The 15297-nt window shown below is 36.1% G+C and overlaps 1 protein-coding gene across 3 annotated transcripts in view; it reads left to right on the top strand.

Annotated features, from left to right (window-relative positions):
• VPS8 (VPS8 subunit of CORVET complex) overlaps positions 1-15297 on the top strand; it is a 250078-nt gene that overhangs the window by 111797 nt on the left and 122984 nt on the right. For all 3 annotated transcript variants that reach the window (XM_053657638.1, XM_053657637.1, XM_053657639.1), the window contains exons 27-30: positions 426-497; positions 8173-8292; positions 9516-9572; positions 14539-14621. In XM_053657638.1, coding sequence (XP_053513613.1) covers positions 426-497; positions 8173-8292; positions 9516-9572; positions 14539-14621 — 332 coding nt within the window. The remainder of the gene's footprint in view (positions 1-425; positions 498-8172; positions 8293-9515; positions 9573-14538; positions 14622-15297) is intronic.

Genomic DNA, 15297 nt, shown 5'->3' with positions numbered 1-15297 from the left:
GTCTCAGTTATATTTCCAAACACATGAGTGGGCTGGTGGCTGACAGTGTGAGATGCATTTCATTATTCTCAGACCCTTGCTCACAAGTTGACCCTTGACATCAGTGTTCTTTCTTTTTCACTGCCTATAAACTCTGCCTTTCTCAAATCACACTTTGGGTGTATGACACCAAAAAATGTCATACTTTGTACTATATTTTTATACTTTGTTGTCTATTTTAAAGTCTCAGAATACCATGAAATGTTAAATGCTATATCTTCCTACTTAGCTCACTAAAAATATCTTATTATTAAAGATATATAGAAAAAAACTTGATGAGTAATGTTTATCTTATTTAAGAATGTACCTATTATTAAGAATTTAATATCCTATTGTCTCTTAAAATTTTCAAATAATAATTATTTTTAAAAACATCTCCCTTTTAGACTTTTGAAGATTTTAAAAATGACAAGCAAGCTGTAGAATACCAACAGCGTATTGTGGATATATTGTTGAAAGTAAGTATTCAAGAAATACATGCCTTTGTGTTGATGTTTTTATTAAGAAAATTGAATTGTTTTATAGCAAGTTCTAAAATAATCTTGTTTAATGAAACGATATATTGTAATTTAAAATTTTTTATGTCTTTTCCTTCAAAAGCTGAATGAAATACTAATCACTCAAAAAATTAATATGTCTCTGCTTTAGACTGTGTATCAGGAGTGGTACAGAGTACCATTCTTAAAAAATGAATATTGTGATAATTGCTATTAGTATAATTATATGCAATAATAGGGAGTGACTTGAGAGTGCTTTGAGAAAATAAATAATGTGAGTAATTTCCTTTTGTTTCATGCCAACATCACTGTGTTGAAGGTAGTGCTGCAGTTTTACTGTGATAATAGGTAATACTCAAGAATGATTTGAGGCCACAGACACGATCATCCTAGTCTAAATCTAACTAGATTTGGTCCAAAGCTATTCTGAGAAGCAGGCTGTTGGTAATGAATGAATGCAGAGACAGATTCTTTTCCTTTCCATCTGTATAACTTTAACCAGGCCAGTTTCTTCTTATAATTGAAAGCCTAGAATTTTTGTCCTGTTCATTTGTCTGTAAAATGGAGATTTATTCCTCATAGTGACTTTTACATTATTTTGGACAATAGACCAATATGAAAATATTCTCTAGTTATGCATAACATTAATGAATTGCATTTGTACGAGTTCTTTATAATTTCCAATGCTCATGTTTATACATTATGTCATTTGAGCCATTTATTGACCTTGAAAGATAGGCAGTAATGAATATGAGACTAGGATTGCTAAACTCCCCAGAAATGCCGGTTTGAACCAGGTGGCTAGTATGGAGATTTTACCTGGATTTCCAAAATACCTCCCTAAATGGTCTCTATACCTAATCTTGTCCTTCTCTTATTCATGATCTTGTTTTTTCTCTGTCTAATATTCTTCTGTGGCTCCCCATTGGGTCAGGTGTAATTAAGTTCTGTTATGAGACAAAATTTAAATAACAGTTTATTTTGATAGGAATTTATTTTTTTCACATAAGTTTGGAGGTAGGCAACTGGATCTAGTAGATAAGCTTTACAATCTTATCAGGGATGCAAACTGCTTCTTTTCTTACTATTGTTATTTTTAGTACATGGTTTCCACTTTTGGCCAAAATGGCTGCCCAGGCTCCAGCCCTCATCTCTAGCCTGAATGCAGAAAGAGATGAAGATAGTTTTCCCTCTCTTTAAGAAAATTTCTTAGAAGTTGTGTACTGCAATTCTCTTTACATCATGTTGATTAGAACTTAAATATGTGACTGGTCAGCTGCTAAGAGAAACTGAGGAATGTACTCTGTATTGTGCGTAACTATGTGTTTAGCTAAATAAAGAGTTTTGTTTCTAGGTCAAGAGGGAAGAACAGATGTTGGAGCACAAATACTGGTTTCTACCATATCCATCTAAACTTTTTAATACAACACTCTAGATCCTTCTATATGTGTTGGTCCCTGACTACTACTCCGTAACTGCTCCCCTTTCTTGCTGCCTTTCCCCATTGTATTATGAACTTCTCAACCATATTAAATTATTGGAATTCACTGAAACTTTGTGTTATCTTTATGGCCGATGTTCTTTGCATGAGTTTTCTTTCATCCTGTCTTGCCTTTTCCTTCCCTTTCTCTGCTTGGCAAATTCTAACAATTTTCTAATGCATGACTCATGTATCATGCATGAGAAACTCTTGGACTCCTCTCCCACACTTCCAGTTTGATTAGTTGCCCCTTCTCTGTGTTCATAAAACATTTTATGCTATACTTGGAACACTGCATGGTAACTGTTTACATTTATTTTTCTTCCTGGACTTAAGCATCTTATAGATAGAAACCATGAGGATTTGGGTTTTTTTTTTTGTAATTTAATTATAGTTGACATACAATATTATATTAGTTTTAGGTGTACAACATAGTGACTCAGTATTTTTTATAATAGAAAATGATCATTGTGATAAATCTAGTTACCATCTGTCACAAAGTTATTACAGTGTTATTGACTATATTACCTGTGCTGTACATTATATCCCCATGACTTGCTTATTTTATAACTAGAGGTTTGTACCTCTAATCCCTTTAACCTATTTTGCCTGTTCCCTTCACTCCCCAATCCCCTGTGTGCTAGCAATCATCTGTCTGTTCTCTGTATCTAATAGTGTCTTTGTTTTGTTTTGTTGGTTGGTTTGTTTTAACAGATTCCACATATAAGTGAAATCATATGGTATTTGTCTTTCTCTCTATGACTTAATTCACTTACCATAATACTCCCTAGGTCTACCTGTGTTGTCACAAATGGCAAGATTTCATCCTTTTTATGGCTGAGTAATATTCCACGGTGTATAAATATACCACAGTTTTAGTATCTGTTTATCCACAGATGGGAACTTAGGGTTGCTTCCATATCTTGACTATTGTAAATCATGTTGCAGTGAGCATGTGGTGCACATGTCTTTTTTCAGATTTGGGGCTTTGTTTTCTTAGGGTAAATACCCAGAAGCAGAATTGCTGGATTGCATGATAGTTTCATTTTTAATTTTTTGAGAACCCTCCATACTGTTTCTCATAGTGGCTGCACCATTTTACACTCCTACCAATGGGGAGTGCCTTAGTTTTCCTTTTTCTCCACATCCTCACCAATACTTGTTTCTTGTCTTTTTGAAAATAGCTATTCCATTAGTTGTGAAGTGGTATCTTATTGTGGTTTTGATGATCATTTCCCTGATGATTATGTTGAATATCTTTTCATATGCCTATTGTATGAGTTACAGTGTGTCTTTTTTGGAAAAATATGTGTTCATCTCCTCTGCCCTGATTTTTTAATATGATTGTTTGCCTTTTTGATACTGAATTATATGAATTGGTTATATATTTTGGATTTCAACTTATTAAATACATGTTTTGCAAATGTCTTCTACTCATAGATTGCCTTTCATTTTGTTTAGTTTGAACAAAATGAAAGGCAATCTATTACTTCATTTTTAGTTTGAAGTAATCTCATTTCTTTATTTTTGCTTTTGTTGCTGTTACCTGAAAGGAAATATGTAAAGAAATACTGTTAAGAATGGTGTCAAATAGTTTACTGCCTGTTTTGTTCTAGGAGTTTTATGATTTTAGGTCTTACATTAGTCTACTTTGAGTTTATTTTTTATATATGGCCCAGTGTCATTCTTCTGCATGTAGCTGTCCAGTTTTCCCAGTACCATTTACTGAAGGAACTATCTTTTCTTCATTGTCTATTCTTGTTTCCTTTGTTGTAGATTAATTGACCATATACGTATCTATGGTACATATGGTTCTATTTATCTCTCTGTTCCATTGATCTATGTGTCTGTTTTTTGTGCCAGTAGCATAATGTTTGATTATTATAGCATTGTAGTATGTTTTAAAATAAAAAACATGATAACTTCAGCTTTGCTCTTCTTTCTCAAGATCGCTTTGGCTATTTAGGGTCTTTTATATTTCCAAGTAAATTTTAGGATTACTTGTTCTAATTCTGTGAAAATGTGTTTAGAATTTTGATAGGAACTGTGTTGAATCTGTAGATTGCTTTGGATCGTATGGACATTTTAACAATATTAATTCTTCCAGTCTATTTGTGTTGTCTCAACAAATGTTCTTTCATCAGTGTCTTATTGTTTTCAGAGTACTGATCTTTCATCTCCTTGGTTAAATTTACTTCTAGGTACTTTTTCTTTTTGAAGCATTTGTAAATGGGATAGTTTTTAAAATGTTTTCTCATAGTTTATTATTGTGTATATAAATGCAACAGATTTCCATACATTAATTTTTTATCTTGCAACTTCACTGAATTTATTTATTAGTTTTGATGGGTTTTTTGGTGAAGTCTTTAGGATTTTCTACATATGGTATCATGTCATCTGTAAATAGTGACAGTGCTACTTGTTCCTTTCCAATTTTGATGCCTTGTTTTTTTCTTGCCTAGTTGCTGTGGCTAGGACTTACAATACTGTGTTTAATAAAAGTGGCAAGAGTGGGCAACTCATCTTGTTCCTGATCTTAGAGGAAAAGCTTTCAGCTTTTAACAAATGATGTTAGCAGTGGATCTGTCTTATATGTCCTCTATTATGTTGACGTATGTCTGTTCTATACCCATTTGTTGAAAGTTTTTATCATAAATGGATATTGAATTTTATCAAATGTTTTAACTGCATCTATTGAGATTATGATGCTATTTTTATCCTTTTTTATTAATGTGATGTATGATATTGATTGACTTGTGGATGTTGAATCATCCTTGCATCCCTGGAATAGATCTCCCTTGATCCTAGTGTATGATCATAATGTATTGTTGAATTTGGTTTGCTTATTTTTTTTAGGGTTTTTATATCTGTGTTTATTAGGGATATTGACTTGCAATTTTTTTTGTAATATCTTGTCTGGTTTTGGTGTTAGGGTAATGCTGGCCTTGTAAAATGAGTTTGGAAGCATATCTTCATCCTTGATTTGGGGGGAATAATTTGAGAAAATAGGTATTGATTCTTATTTAAATGTTTGGTAGATTTCATCTGTGAAGCTGTCTTGGACTTTTGTTTGTTGGGAGGTTTTGGATTACTGATTCAATTTCATTGCTAGTAATCAGTGCATTCATATTTTCTATTTCATCATGATTTAGTTTTGGAAGTTTGTATATTTCTAGAAATGTATCCATTTTTCCAGGTTGTCCAATTTGTTGGCATATCATTGGTCATATAAAGGATTATTAGTCTTTAATGATCCTTTGTATTTTTGTAGTATGTGTTGTAACTTCTCTTTCATTTCTGATTTTATTTATTTGGGCCCTTTCTTTTTTTCTTGATGAGTCTGGCTAAAAAGGTTTATCGACTCTGTTTATTTTTTCAAAGAACCAGCTCTTAGTTTCACTGAATATTTTGTCTAATTTTTTAGTCTCTATTTCATCTGCTCTTATCTTTATTTTTTCATTACTTCTACTAACCTTGGGCTTTGTTCTTTTTCTAGTTTCTTTAGGGGCGTTGTTAGATTATTTATTTGAGATTTTTCTTGTTTCGAGGTAGGCTATATTGCTATGAACTTTCCTCTTAGGACTGCTTTTGCTGCGCTGCACCCCATAGATTTGTAATGTTGTGTTTCCATTTTCATTTGTTCAAGGTAGTTTTTGATTTTCCCTTGATTTCTTCTTTGATCCGTTGGGTTTTTTTTTTTGTTTTTGTTTTGTTTTTTAGTGTTGCTTTACCATGGCTGGGACGTGTTTAGCACAGTGCCTGCAATTTAGTAGATGTTCAAAAAATGTTTTAAAGTTGATTGAATTGGAATCGAAATTTAGATTACATTAAGTTGGGAGAATGATCCAAATGAAAAGAATAAAGTCCTGTAAAGTATTTAAACTATTACTGTTGGTGAATTGCTACGCTTGTATATTGCTTTGATAGCTTTTACCTTGGGTCAATGAAGAATGAACTTCTAAGTTATTTTCTCATTTCCTGTGTTAGATTGACACTAATTTATTAAAGTGTACTTCTGAGGGAGCCAGTGGAAGTGGGAATATATTCAGGGGTCAGAGAACAGGTGAATAAGCATCCAACATAAAACATTCATTATGTGTGCTGAATGGCTGTAGATGGAGAGGGGAAAGGTGTTAATTTGTGACTTTGTACAAGATGGCCCAGAACATTTTGTAAGCATGGTGTCTGAAATACATAATAGCGAGGAAATGGAGAGAAACCAGTGTTTGTAGAATGAATGACACTTGTCCCCCATTTCAGGTGAGCAGTAGCTGAAGTGTGGCAAGGAAATTGGTTGCGAATTGGAATGGTTTTCTCAGAAGGGGTTTCTGAGATCAGATGTGTTTTCTCCTTTTTACTAAATTTATCAGAGTGACATTGGTTAATAAAATAGGTTTCAGGTGTACATTTCTATGATACATGATCCTCATATTGCGTTGTGTACCCACCACCCAAAGTCAGATCATCTTCCATCACATTTGACCCCCTTTACCCTCCACTCCTCCCATTCCCTTCCCGCTGGTCACCACCATATTGTTGTCTGTGTCTATGAGTTTTTGTTTGTTTGTTTTTGTTGTTTGTTTGTTGCTTTCAGTTTTATATCCTACATATGAGTGAAATCATTGAAGCAATTCACACATTTAGAGCAAAAGGAGGAGCAGAAACAGAGGAGCGCTAGATAAACCCCAACAGTTGCATCCTCAGAAAGGACCTGCACACTGAAGGGAGCGGTGACTGAGCACTTTAAAGCTAGAGAAGCTCTTTCAGTATTCGAAATCGAAATTTAGATACACACACGGATTGCAACTTGAAAATACTCTAGTGATGACTTGTTGTGCACCTGAGCAAGCTGTGATTGCTGGACAAAGGCAGGAAGAGTAGGAGAAAGAGAGACACTGCCAGCAAAGTAAGAGAAGGTAGGCTAGAACTAGGCCCCAAGAGAATATCTCATAATAGGAAAAATCTTATACTGTATTTTCGAATCAAGTATGGATGGAGGGGGCTTAGGACTTTCCAGTAGACTGTTCTTTAATTTGTTGTAGAATTGCCTTCATAAATTCAGCTAATCCAAAACAGTACATGACCTTCTTAATTCAGAAGTTCATTCTTTCCCAAACTGCTGCGCTCTGCTCTTTGTTAATGGCTTCATTATCCTACCTGCCTGTCAGGCTCAGGATCTGTCATTTTCTAATTTCTCCTTCAGCCACACCTTTCCACCCATGTGAATACTGAACTGTCTCCTCTCTACAGAGTCTGTTGCACCTCTTCTTTCTTCCCTTTTCATTATCACTGCCCTAGTTCAACCCCCCTTTGTCTTTCCCCGGCCCCCTGCAGTTGCACGCATTTGGTCAACCTTCTATTTCTTCCTTTGTTACTTTACCCTGTACACTGCTGACAGGATAGTTTTCCTAAGCACAGCACTGATCGTGATTGAACGTCCTTGTTGAACATCTTTAGTAGCTCCCCAGTTTTCTACAGAGTAAGTTCTAGATTTTTTGGAATGACATTTGAGGCCACATCTTTTCTTTCAGTCTAATTTCTCCTTCCTCCTCATGCATGCTGCTGCATTCTAATGGAACACAGAGTTTCTCCAAACAGTCTCATATTTCACTGTGTTCCTGCTTTTGCCCACACTGTTCTCTCTGACTGTATGTATTGCACTCCCTGTCATTTTTCCCATCACAGGTTACACATGGGCTTGAAAGTTTAGCTTAAAAGCTACTTTTCTTATTTATTTTCTATTCTCTCTCTAACCACTTGAGCCAAATTTCCCCCACTGTGCTTTTGTAGTCATTTGTTTCTTTATAATAGTGCTGATGACATTACACCTTTTATTTAAGATTTTTACCTGTCTCACCTTGCTTTCTCATTTACAACTCCCTTGAAGGCATGTACCATGGCATCTTACACATAGTACATATCTAGGAGAGGAGAGCTCACTTACAGCAGGGGAATGATTTGATAACTGTGTGGTTGTAAAAAGCCCATTATACAAAACGATTTGTTCCAGAAACTGCTTATAGACAAGGAGAATTCATCCACTTTATTGATTTGTGGATGAGTCTTTAGTAATGATGCTCCCCCACCCCTTTAATTGTATATTTTATGTGTCAAATCAAATGGTATATTGAATAAATTGTTTCTTTTACTCATCAGGTTATGGTGGAGAACTCAGACTTCACTCCCTCACAAGTAGGATGTCTCTTTACATTCCTTGCTCGGCAGCTTGCAAAGCCTGACAATACCTTGTTTGTCAACAGAACCCTCTTTGATCAGGTGAGTGTCTTTAACAGTGAGAGCTAGAATTGTTGTATTTTATTACTGTTCATAGAAAAGTTTACTGGGTTACATGGTTTCTAAATGTAATAGCCAGTTAGATAAGTATCTTAGCAGAGAGAAGCCTGTTCTGGTTTCTTTTCAGATCTAATTCAGTTTGTTTGTTTGTTTTTTAATGATATGTATGGGTAGCATGACTTTGCCTAGAAACTTGGTATCGGAGGAATATGGTCTGTGGAGATTAGTTTATGGAGATTCTGTTCTCTCAATTATTCTCATGCTCCAAATTGCCTAGATTTCTTTGCTCAAGAATTTTCCAATTTAAGAATCACCCACCTCACTGCTAGTAAAACTATTATGTTGATCATCTGGACAAGAGATTACTTAAATGGCTTCTATGGATCCACCTGTGGCAATGAAAATAGTTTTTTTTTTAATCTGCAGATAAGTGCTAATAATAACTAGTATTTATTGCTAGTGCCAGGCTGTGTTCCGAAGTTTTTTGTTTGTTTTTTAAGATTTTATTTTTATTTATTTTTAGAGAGGTGGAGGGAGTGAGAAAGAGCGAGAAAGAAACATCAATGTGTGGTTGCCTCTCGTGCACCCCCTACTGGAGACCTGGCCCACACCCCAGGCATGTGCTCTGGCTGGGAATCCAACTGGTGACCCTTTGATTTGCAGGCTGGTGCTCAGTCTACTGAGCCACACCAGACAGGGCCAAAGTTTTATATGTGTTTATTAACTCAATACTTGTAATAGTTCTGAAATTCATGTAGTTGTTACCCACTTTGCAGATAAGTAAAGTAAAGCCTGCAGAGGTTAAGTCACTCATCCAAGGTTATACTTAATAAGTGTTATTATTAGCAATAAATTTTATTATTAAGTGTTGCTGAGGTTAGAATTCAAGTTTAAGTGGCCGAACTCCAAAGTCCATGCATTCCTTAAGGTATCGGGGATCTTAAATTAAAGTGTAAGGATGGTGCTGCCTTCTAGCCATGTTTCTAAACAGTAAGGGGATATTTGTTAGGTACACATGAAACCGTAGCATACCTGAACCTCCTGTGCCATGTACTAGGCTGGGAAGATACTATACACCTGTCGTATTTATTTTATGGCTAAGTGTGAATTAACTGTTGAGATAGAAAGGATAGCTGCTATTTTCATTGATAATATGATAGCGTGCATGCTGGTATTCAATAAAAAAATACTTTTTCTTTAACCAGGTCCTCGAATTCCTCTGTAGTCCTGATGACGATTCCCGACATTCTGAAAGACAGCAGGTATGCACTGCCAGAACTCCTTGTGCTAAATAGTGGGAAAGAAGACAGAGTAAGCCAGAAAGTACCCTTCTGTGCTAGAACTCATGAGGCATAAGGGGAAAATGACTTGTGCCAAACCTTAATACCAAGCTAGATAGTGGCAGCCCAAAAATAGTGTGGATGGTTGTTAGAAGTACATATGTAAGGAGCTTATATCACACTAAGTTCCTCGACAGACTGGACCTGTATTGCATTCCACATTATGTCAAAGAGAATGCTTCATCCTTCTCCATATACAGCAACAGTTGCCACCTGTTGTGTCCTGCTTTCCACCTGTGTCATTAATCTGATAGCACTCCTAGCTGCTATGGATGGCCCTGAACCAGACAGACTGCAGGGCACTGAGTGTTAGGACACTTAGCGTTTGGGAGTGCCTTCTGGCCCCACTGCATAAGGACTAACCATTTCTGGAGACTGGAATCCATCTGCCTCCCCACTAATCACTGTGACATGCTAACTGTTGATTACCACTTCTTTCTACTTATGTCACTTTTCGGGGGGGTCCCTTGTAAGAATAGGATTCTTTAAAAGTTTACCCAGTATAATTGTGAGCACTAAGACAACCTCATTTAAATTGATCACCAGTCTTTTGTGAGATAAGCTATAGAAGTGAAGTGCTTTGTTACAGCTTTGCAGATTTTCTATGGTAATAGTGCCCAGCTGGGAGGTTGAGACTCAGATAAAGGACAGGGGATACTGAGTGACCCCTTTCTCTGCACAGCTGTGGCCTGGTGACTGCTGAATGCCATGTCAGGGAAGAAAACAGCTGCTAAAAGTTTGGTTATCTGTTAAATTATATTGAATACAAATAGTAATGTGTACCCCTCATTTTGCCCCTGTTTCTCTCTACTGGCAGGAAAAGTGGACCATGTTATGTATGATGTTGCTGTAAAAAATGATAAAATCTTTTTATATAAATGACTAAATTGAACAGAAATAAAAACAAAATCTAAATGTAAAAGCCAGACCTTGAAAAGTCATCATCGTATAGTAATGTTCCATTTCTGGGAGTCCCCTTTGAGATTATCTGACTTCTTCTCTATTCATTTTAAAAGGATGGAAAACTGCTCAAGGTCACAGCTAAAGTTAGAGCCCAGTTTTTTCCCTTCTAATCCAGCACTGTTTTTCTTGTACAACTTGTTATATATCAAAAAATGTTTATGCAACATTTTTTAGTGTTTTTCAGTGGAATGCTGATAAAAGTTAACAACTTGGCTCATCAGGTGTAGTTTTAATATGAATGTTGGTTGATATTTCCATTAACGTAAATCAGTAAGATGAGAGTGCAACCATGAGAGCATGCCAGAACTTCACCCATTCACCAGTGAAGTGACTCCTTTGCTGCATCAGACAGCAGTTTTTGAATACTAGAAAGATTCCTTACTTTTTTGTGATATTCACAATGCAGTGACTATGGCATGAGCACTTTTAAGTTTAATTATCTCCATCACTTTCATAACCAAGGATTGGCACACTCTTTCTGTAAAGAACCAAAGAATGAAGAACTTAGGCTTTGTGTGCCGCTTATGGTCTCTGTCACATATTCTTTGTTTGTTTTACAACCCTTTAAAAATGTGAAAAGCCCTGATCTGCAGAATTTGCCGTGGTGTCAGTACTGTCAGTATGCAGCCTACCAACACATCTCTCGGCATGTCTCATAGGCTGCTCTCTAGGGCAGCACCCTATGCACTGTTCCCCTGCAGACTGAGCTACAGCAGTGAATCCCACGAGCATACATAGTACAATAATTAGTAAGTGGTGAGTTTTTAATTTATCTAATATTAAATTTATATCATTTAATTTTTAACAGCATCTGTTTTTAACAACTGACTTGCAAAATCCCTGAAAATTTAACACTCAGTTCTAGTGGGCTGGCTCCAGCAATGGCATTTCTATCATGTTATTCCAGATTGAGGCTTCCAGCAGATGGAGTTGACTCCACAATTCTACATAATTGTACACTATAATATTAAAAATGGATTAAGTTAGGGTTCTGAAATGTCAAGTTTGGATAGGTTTTATTTCTTGTCTACCTGTTTTTTTAACTTGAAAGTAATCAATTTCCTGTGTTAGGAAAATGCTTTGTTAAATGAGAGTTCTGAGAAGGCTCATGTTACTCTGGCTCTTGAACTTAAGTAATAGAGAGCATTCTCATTTTGCCCTAATGACTATGGGATGATTTCGTGGTATTTTGAGGTTTATTTACAAATACTGATGAATCTCTCGCAACATCCTAGTCACTTTTTTGTTCAGCTACTTAGCATGGTAAAATTATTTATGCAGACCACAGTGTTTGTTTTCTTATTGTGGTAAGACATATAGGCCATAAACTGTTATTATAACAACTTTAAGTGTACAGTTAATTGGCATTAAGTGTGTTACCATTGGTATGCAAACATTGCCACCATCCATCTCCAGTACTTTATCTTCCCAAACTGAAAGCCTGCATCCCTTGAAACTCCCCATGACCCCTCCCCACGCCCTGGCAACCACATTCCACTTTCCATCTCTGTGAACTGACTACTTTAGGCACTTCATATGAGTTGAATCATACAGTATTTGTGTGTGTGTGTGTGACTGGCTCATTTCACTTAAGGTAATATTTTTAAGGTTTTTGTATATTGTACCCTGTGTCAAAATTTCATTCCTTCTTAGGGCTGAATAATATTCCATTATATGTATATACCACATTTTGTTTATCCATTCAAACATTTATGGACATTTTGGTTGTTTCCACTCTTTGGCTCTTGTAAATAACGCTACTTTGAAAAACACCAACGTTTCATTAGAAAAAATCACATGTAAACATGGATACTACCTGTTGACCATAAGACATAAAGAACTACAAGAACTATAAGATATAAACGCTCTAGACAAAAATTCACTCTTGAAAGAATATATATGGACATTTTTAGCTGAGTGGAGGATCAATTAGATATTCTTTTTTAAATTTTTTATTTTATCGATTATGCCATTATAGTTGTTCTATTCCCCCCTTCATTCCCCTCCACCCTGTACCCCCCACCCCTACCATTCCTCCCCTTTAGTTTATGACCACAAGTCTCAAGTTCTTTGGATTCTATATTTCCCCTACTATTCTTGCCCTCCCCCTATCTATTTTCTACCTACCATCTATGCTACTTATTTTCTGTACCTTCTCCCCCCTTCTCCTCCTACTCCCCTGTTGCTAACCCTCCATGAGATCTTCATTTCTATGGTTCTGCTCCTGATCTAGCTGTCCTTTTAGCTTGCTTTTGTTTTAGGTGTGGTCATTAATAACTGCATTTGCTGTCCTTTCACTGTTCATATTTTTTATCTTTCTTTTCTTAGGTAAGTCCCTTTAACATTTCATATAATAAGGGCTTGGTGACAATGAACTCCTTGAATTTGACCTTATCTGAGAAGCACTTTATCTGTCCTTCCATTCTAAATGAAAGTTTTGCTGGATAGAGCAATCTTGGTTGTAGGTCTTTGAATTTCATGACTTGGAATACTTCTTTCCAGCCCCTTCTTGCCTGGAAGGTCTCTTTTGAGAAATCAGCTGACAGTCTGATGGGAACTCCTTTGTAGATGACTGTCCCCTTATCTCTTGCTGCTTCTAGGATTCTCTCTTTCATTTTAATCTTTGCTAATGTAATTAAGATGTGCCTTGGTGTGTTCCTTCTTGGGTCCACCTTCTTTGGGACTCTCTGAGCTTCCTGGATTTCTTGGAAATCTATGCCTTTGCCAAATTGGGGAAATTCTTCTTTATTATTTGTTCAAATAAGTTTTCCACTGGTGGCTGTTCCTTTCCCCCTCTTGGTACCCCTATAATTCAGTTGTTGGAGCGTTTAAAGATGTCCTGGAGGTTCCTAAGTCTCTCCTCATTTTTTTGAATTCTTGTTTCTTCATTCTTTTCTAGTTGATCATTTTTATCCTCCTTCTGGTCCACTCCATTGATTTAAGTCCCAGTTTCCTTTCCATTACTATTGGTTTCCTGTGCATTGCCATTCATTTCAATTAGTTTAGCTTTCATATGTTCTTCTAATTTGTGACTAAAATCAGCAAGTTCTGTGAGCATCCTGATCACCAGTGTTTTGAACTGTGCATCTGAAAGTTTTGCTATTTCTTTGTCACTTAGATTTATGGGCTCTGGGGCTTTGAGATCTTCTTGAGCCATTTTTGGTCTGTTCGCACCCATTAAGTATGAGGAGTGAAGCCTTAAGTGTTCACCAGGGTAGGGTTGCTCAGGTCACTGGGTTGTGACACTGTATGTGGGGGCAGGGTCAGAGCCCGGAAATGGCGGCCGTCTCTGCTGCCTCCCATCACTGGGACCTGTTCGGTCTCGTCTCATTGCCCAATCCCTCGCTGGTCTATCTGCGCAGGAATGCGCCAGCACAGTCAACCTGCCGCCCTTCACCCTCGCTGGATCTGCTGGTCGCTCACTGGGTCAGCCCTTTACAACCCCACACCTGGGATCCGCGCGCCTGAGTCCGTCTGATTGAGTTTTTCTGTGCAACCCCGCTCAGCTAGCTGCTGGTTTCGCCCCTCTTACCGGTCAGGCTGAACATAATTTGTTGCTATCGGACTTCCGAAAAGTTCAATTATCTGTGTTCTGGCTGTGTTTTCTGTTGCTAATATTTTGTTGTCTATAAACTTGGTTGTGTCCAATTAGGTATTCTAAAAAGGCTTTATTTGGAAACACTGTGGCATTCCTTCCTTGTTTGAAAAATAGAGCAGTTAATCTATTTATGAGACTTAAATACAATATGATCAACATTATCATGGCAGTCTAACCTATTATATATGTGAAAGCCAAGCCAAAACATCAGCAAGTGATAAGGCAAAATAAAAATAATATAGTTTGTGCGGCTGAATGGATTCTTAAAGTGCTAGTAAGTAAAAGTAGATTCCAAAGCTTTTTTGTTCATTTATTTTAAACACTCAGGTCCTTTTAGAATTGCTGCAGGCTGGAGGCATAGTTCAATTTGAAGAGAGTCGGCTCATCTGTATGGCAGAAAAAGCAGAATTGTAAGTTAAAGTCACATATTAGTGAATACAACTATTAAATTATATTTCTGTAACTTGAAGTCCAGTTTATTGATGCAATGCCATTTTTTTAATTAAGAAAATTTATGCAAATAACAAAAAATCTAAGTGAAAGTTAGTGCCTTTTCAGTTTAAAAATTAGTAAAATTTGTAGAGATTAACAGTGAGTAAATTTGAAGTGTTTGTACATTTGTTTTAGTATAAAATGATATAATAGTCTTATATTATTTTAGTTTTTTAATGTACACTTTTCAATGGTATTTTATAGATTTTGACAGTTATTTATATATGTTATAAATAATGCAGAATTTTACATAGCAAATAAAATACAACGTGTCAGCATTGCTGTTTATCTGGCTTTTGAATATTTCACTTGACATATTTAATTCTGAACAGAAGAACTTTCTATTGGTATCTAATACATTAACAATTTTGTGGCACATGTTGCTTTAACATTTATTTTTGTACCCAGTTTTGAAGTTTCTTATTGTATTCAGCAGCATATTAAGCCTGTATTAAGAAGAGTGGCAGATACCTTTACCTTAGATACTGAAACTTCATTTGACAGTGGAAATAATGTTCACTATATTTTTCTTAATACCAACCTCTGTGCCTTAGAAAACTTCTTGAAACAATAAGCTAATAATCACTTGCCTGT

This window comes from Artibeus jamaicensis, unplaced genomic scaffold (genome assembly GCF_021234435.1).
Source record: "Artibeus jamaicensis isolate MK-2021 breed Jamaican fruit bat unplaced genomic scaffold, CSHL_Jam_final scaffold_474, whole genome shotgun sequence".
NCBI lineage: Eukaryota > Metazoa > Chordata > Mammalia > Chiroptera > Phyllostomidae > Artibeus > Artibeus jamaicensis.
This window is presented reverse-complemented; position numbering and strand designations above follow the sequence as displayed.